This window comes from Sinocyclocheilus rhinocerous, unplaced genomic scaffold (assembly GCF_001515625.1).
Source record: "Sinocyclocheilus rhinocerous isolate Xijiao unplaced genomic scaffold, SAMN03320098_v1.1 scaffold336, whole genome shotgun sequence".
NCBI lineage: Eukaryota > Metazoa > Chordata > Actinopteri > Cypriniformes > Cyprinidae > Sinocyclocheilus > Sinocyclocheilus rhinocerous.
Genome location: NW_015660498.1, coordinates 110,115 through 116,078, shown reverse-complemented (window position 1 = coordinate 116,078; position 5,964 = coordinate 110,115). Strand labels below are relative to the sequence as shown.

At 36.6% G+C, this 5,964-nt stretch overlaps 1 protein-coding gene across 3 annotated transcripts in view; it reads right to left on the bottom strand.

Moving 5' to 3' along the window:
- LOC107725065 (CMP-N-acetylneuraminate-beta-galactosamide-alpha-2,3-sialyltransferase 4-like) overlaps window positions 1–5,964 on the bottom strand; it is a 26,452-nt gene that overhangs the window by 7,425 nt on the left and 13,063 nt on the right. For 2 of the 3 annotated variants that reach the window (XM_016534206.1, XM_016534207.1), the window contains exons 3-7: window positions 5,151–5,223; window positions 4,923–5,012; window positions 2,863–2,960; window positions 2,493–2,556; window positions 920–1,018 (exon numbers count right to left, since the gene is read on the bottom strand). In XM_016534206.1, coding sequence (XP_016389692.1) covers window positions 920–1,018; window positions 2,493–2,556; window positions 2,863–2,960; window positions 4,923–5,012; window positions 5,151–5,223 — 424 coding nt within the window. The remainder of the gene's footprint in view (window positions 1–919; window positions 1,019–2,492; window positions 2,557–2,862; window positions 2,961–4,922; window positions 5,013–5,150; window positions 5,224–5,964) is intronic. The other variant, XM_016534208.1, reaches the window with a different exon arrangement.

Sequence of the window (5,964 nt, the reverse complement as noted above, 5' to 3'; positions counted from 1 at the left end):
TATATATATATATATTTTTTTTTTTATTTTTATAAATGAACAAAAACAAAAGTGTTACAATTATACCTGCTCTCCACAGTTTCATGGATGTCATGGACTTGGAGCGAGACACTAAAAGCACATCCTTATCAACTAACCCCCTCATTACATGTTATTTGTCATGGGAGTGAATCCTTGCAGGAAAAACCTCCCTTTTTCTCACAAATGAGATTACTTCGCACTTCGAAGCATCAGGATTTGAAACTCAACACCAAATGTCAAGCGGCTCGGCTCTCCTCCCCCGCCGCGATTAGCTTCTGAGAACACGGCGAGGCCGGGAGACCATGGAAAAACACACTCAGCCAAATTCTGCCGTTTGTTAGAGGCTTACAAGAAATAAAATGGCATTTGATCATTCCAAGGCTATAAAGCGGCTCGAGAAATAAAGGTCGAGAAACGGTAGCCAAGCAGAGCTCTAATTGCAGGAGGTACTGTTAAGTGAGCCTATTATATGCCACTCAACAGACTTACAATAAAACAACAATGCAAAATACAAGCCAGACTAATGGAAAGAAGACACCCACTAAAATGTCATTCAGTGTAACAATCTTGTCAGGCATATTTACAACGAAAATCAATTTATGACATATTAAAAAACTAATTACTCTCACCCCAAATAATAATTAGTTGTTATTTTACATTTTTTAACAATGCAAAATACAAGCCAGACTAATGGAAAGGCTTTCACGCTGTACATAGAAAGAAAAATATATTCAATGGACAATGGAAAACAAGAGATGGAGAGGAGAAATTAACTAAAAAGCTCAAACTACAACTTTCTAAAGACGTACATTAGAAAAGAGACTTCTTTTAAAGATCGAGGAGTCTTAAATGCTAAATTAACACTGAAAGGTCAAATAGAGGTGGAGGTTTTATTTACCTGATCACCACGTCGTATTTGTTAATGATCTCCCCCAGTGAACTGTTTTTTATGGAAAAGCCGTTTCCAATGACTGCACACGTCCTGCAATCTAAACTGCTGACACACAGAGCACTTTCCATGAATACGATACACAATCAAGGCCACAGAAATGTATTTTGTAGTCAAACGAGGTGTTTAGGTTCAGAAACGGTTGCTTGTCAACCTAAATATTATATAAGCAATTTAATTTTCTATGCATTTTCTATTAAATTAGCCATTTTTGCAATGTGTAAATACAATTTAGAGGAATGGTTTACCCAAAGATGGACATTTGCTGAAAATGTGCTCACCCCCATGCCGTCCAAGATTAGGATGAGTTTGTTTCTTCATCAAGTTTGGAGAAATGTAGCATTGCATCAGTGACTCAGCAATGGATGCTCTGCAGTGAATGGGTGCCGTCAGAATGAGAGTCCAAACAGCTGATAAAAACATCACAATAATTCACACCACTCCAGTCCATCAATTAACATCTTTTGAAGACAAAAGAAACAAATCCACCATTAAGCCGATTTTAACTTCAAACCATGGCTTCTGGACAAGATATGAGTCCTCTATTCATAACATTGCTTTCTCCACTGGAGAACTCACCTCGTCTGAATCAGGAGAGAAATCTGCACAGCTCAAGCATCAATTATGAGCAAAAACAGTCCAAAATGGCTCTAAACAAATATGTGGGTGGATTTTGATATGAGAGACAACAGGAGATGGATTTTGTCACTGAAGGCAGTGTTATTATGGATTATGGACATTGCATTTTTGCCGGAAGCAACGGTTTGAAGTTTGTCTTAATGATGGATTTATTTCTTACAAACATGCAGCTTTTGTCTTCACAAGGCATTAACTGATGGACTGGAGTGGTGTGGATTACTTGTGGATTATTGTGATGTTTTTATCAGCTGTTTGAACTCTCATTCTGACGGCACCCATTCACTGCAGAGCAAGTGATGGAATGCTACATTTCTCCAAATCTGATGAAGAAACAAACTCATCCACATCTTAGATGGCCTGAGAGTGAGTGAATGGTTTAAAAAAAAAAAAAAAAAAAGTAAAATTTTGGGGTGACCTATTCCTTTAAAACTCTCAATTTGATTGTATTTTCTAGCAATTAACATTAGACAAGCATCAAAATTAAAAGAGAAAACTGATTAAATGAAAAAGTACAAATTAAACTAAATTGGTAACAGGATTGTGAGTAACATACTTATATTTAGTAACACACACAGTAACACATGCATATTGAGTCACTCTCAGCCGTCACTGAGTAGGAGCTGCTAGGTTTTACTTATCCTTTTAAAAGACTGTCAGACAGTCATTCTGGCACTTCAATGGTTATTACATATTAAGCAAGATCATTTTGAACATGAGCAAGAGCATTACTGTAATTAATTTGTAATACATGCTGTAATTCATGCCAGATTGCAACACGTCATAAGCAACCGAAGCAGATGAGAGAATCTGAGGAATGGGTTTTCTGCAAGCTCATGGGTGCTTGAGTTCAGATACTCGTGAAAGCAGCTCGGCCCTACTTCACCTCTCAATGTTTGCTGGCATTGTGAAGCTGGAAGTCACTGCCAAGACCTTCAGAAGCAGGAGCTCTGCAGAGAGAAAGAAGAAAGTATTTGAACAAAGTGCACCATTATGAATGTATCAACATGAATGGATTGCATGCGGAGCGATGAGCAGCGTACAGTAAAAGCATGCTGAGCACAGAACCAACAAATAAACGTCTTTATATTATGTTGCCTGAAAGGTTTCGAGGGCATGTGAGGTTTCAGCAACAAGATTTGTGCGATCATGTCCTCAAGCCAGATTTAACATAAGCATTAGCTTAATGACTTTGCAGCAGATTTAACCATTGTATTAAAGGAAAGATTACGAGAGAGCGGAGTAACTGTACATACCGCTGCCTTTAATACCATAGGGCAGAGCTTCAGCTGACAGATGTTCCCGCCAGAAGAAATCCTCCAGCTTTAGAAAGAGCTCAGTCTTCCGGCTCATGCTGTGTCGGTGAAACAAAAGACAGACTCAAATATATTTTAGACATTAACTTTTTTGTGTATAGATTTAATTACCCCAGATATTTAATCGTAAAGCTGAATCCATTATAAAAACTGAAAATATTCATTGAGTGAAAATTATCAGTTTTTGAGTGAAAAAAAGCATTATTTGTGGATTATTTTGTCAAAAACGGAGGTGCATGAGCTCAGATTAATGAAGCCCTATGATCAATCAGTTCCACAAACAAACACAAAACCTGTGCTGTTTGAAATAAAACAAGTTGATAAAAAGATTGAATCCAAAATCTGGTAACAAAATAGCATGGCATGAAATTTATAAGCTGTTTATTTGTAGGCCGCTCATTTTTTGACAAACACGCAACTTTTTAATGTGGACAGATCTGTCTTTTGAGCAAGCTGAAGTCTTGGTTTAAACACTGAAACATTAGGAATGACTTTTGCTTTGATACTAAAATTTTAGTCTTCCTAGATCTGACAGCAACGTGAATCAGGGACGATCGTTAAATCATTAAATCTCACTGACACTGACAACGTCCAGCACACTGTTAAAGGTCTCCAGTAGACTACAGCATACACAGCCGGATCTGATGGTGTTCTAGCAGGAGAATAAATACACAGATACAAGCAAAAGGTGAAACCCCAAATGGAGCATGGTGAGACTGCATGCTCAGATGGGGAGCGAGCGGCCAGCTGTGTACACTAATAACACGGAGAACACTACAATACAGAAAACACAGATGCCAATCCGCAAGAGGCAGCATGTCAGTTTGTAATAATTCTATTCAACCCTCCGAAGCTTTTCAAAAAAGGACCATTTGACTTTGGCCATTCGTGGTCACTTTTGACCAGGGACAGAAAGAGCGTAACTTATGCAGAATGAAACCTACATTTAATAACAGTATAGAAAGGAGGTAACAACAAAATTATGCACTTCTTTTTTTATTTTTTTTTAGGTCATTTAGATATTATGTAGATCTTATTTATCTGTAAATTCCTCTGTTTCACCATCATTTGTTTGAGCAAATGTGCAAAATTCAAATACGCAAAATTCTCTACTGTAAAAATGTACTACTGTCAAAAGATGGAAATGTATCATGTATTTGTGGCAGACTGCTGCCTTCTGGTGAAAAAAAAAAGACTTTATTTATTATATATATATATATATATATATATATATATATGATTCCACCCCATTCTTTGTCTGTGTAAGAGTGTGTGTTTGTGAATCTTTTAATGTTTTGTACTCTGGATGTTTTATACCCTTTCAGAAAAGTCACATGAATTTCACACATTTTTCACATGTGAGGACATGTTTTAACGCGCACGTGAAACTTGACTTTTCTGTAAGGGTAGACTCGTCCCTTCATTTTTGTGTGTGTTTGTTTAACTATGCATCTGGTATATAGATTTTATTCAAAACATATTTTTTTTTAAAAATGTATTTTCCAATTCATTTCTTATGGTCGGTCCATAGGAATTTTGACTGCAAACTTTTTTTTGTTTAGAACCATTTAGATTAAATGAAGTAAATCGTTTTGATTGTTTGTTTAGATTGTATTTCTAAAAACGTTGTCAAGTTTTGAACCACTCAGATTGAATAAAAACAAAACAAAAATGACTGACAACTTAAAAGTGTTAATTCTATTAAACTCAATGTTTTTGCGTCAGATAAATACTGCTGTACTTGCAAAAATAACAATTATTTCATCATTCGTGTCATTTTGAAAAATGTTGTTAACCAAAACGTTTAGGTTACTATTGACTTCCACTGTATTTCATCTCATTCTATGTACCACAGAAACAAAAGAGAAAGGCATACCGGTTTGGAATGACATGAGAGTGAGTAAATGATGACAGAAACTTTCCAATTTTCAAGCTCGGTAAGCTACAGTTTCAAAGCAGTTTCCCCAAAATAGGTCATATGTGAATATGAGGTCACATACTTCAATTTAAGGCTCTCCCACTTTCTCTTCATGCGATAGCTGTGACATAGAGAAACAGTGGGCTGAGGGGACTTTCCGCTGCCTCCATCGCTTAAAGTAAAGAAAAAAAATCAGTAGTTAGCATAAGTACACCTTGAAAGCTTTTGCATATCTCAGCCTGAGAAGATCAAAAACAATAATAACCAATGAAAACATAATGCATGTGGAGCAGGTGACGGTACTACTAACCTCTCAAAGTAGAACTGAGAGCAATAGTAACAGATGAAGAAGAGCACAACTGGGAGGAGTCTTAAAAACCATGCTGGAAGAGAGCGAGAAGCAGAGAGACAGGTCATTAAATAAAATCCATGTATTGTATAAATATAAAACTGCCAACCAGGTAAAGGGAATCCTTGGTTATCTTGCTCCACTGCTCACAATCTACCCCGGGTTAACAACTAATCCCAGGCATTCATAAAGTGACGTTTCACACTGGACATCCCTAAATCTCAGGTTAATGTTCTTATTTGCATATTTGCAGCGGCAGTGTCATTGATTGGTGTTTACATAACGGCTCTAGAGTTTATAGATTTATAGATACTATCAAGTTTTCCAAAATAGACTTTTCGGACGGTAAGGATGAATCTGTCTCTTCTTTACATGATTTCTGTCACCATTTGACATTTCCTCCAGTCAAACTATGAAACGGCTGTTTATATAATGCTCTACGTTTCCGTAACTGTCCAATGCATGTGGAAGAAAACTGCTTTGTCTGACCTACAAGAAATGAAGGCACAAGGTGCACTGGTCAGATCGCGTTTTACATTTACATTTAGTCATTTAGCCAAAGCGACTTACAAATGAGGACAATGGAAGCAATCAAAATCAACAAAAGAGCAATGATATACAAGTGCTATAACAAGTCTCAGTTAGCTTAACGCAGTACACGTAGCAAGGGTTTTTTAAATAATATAATAAATAAAAAGAAAACAGATAGAATAGAAAAAGAATAGAGCAAGCAAATGTTAGAGGCCCCTTTTTTTTGCTTTTTGTTAATTGTATA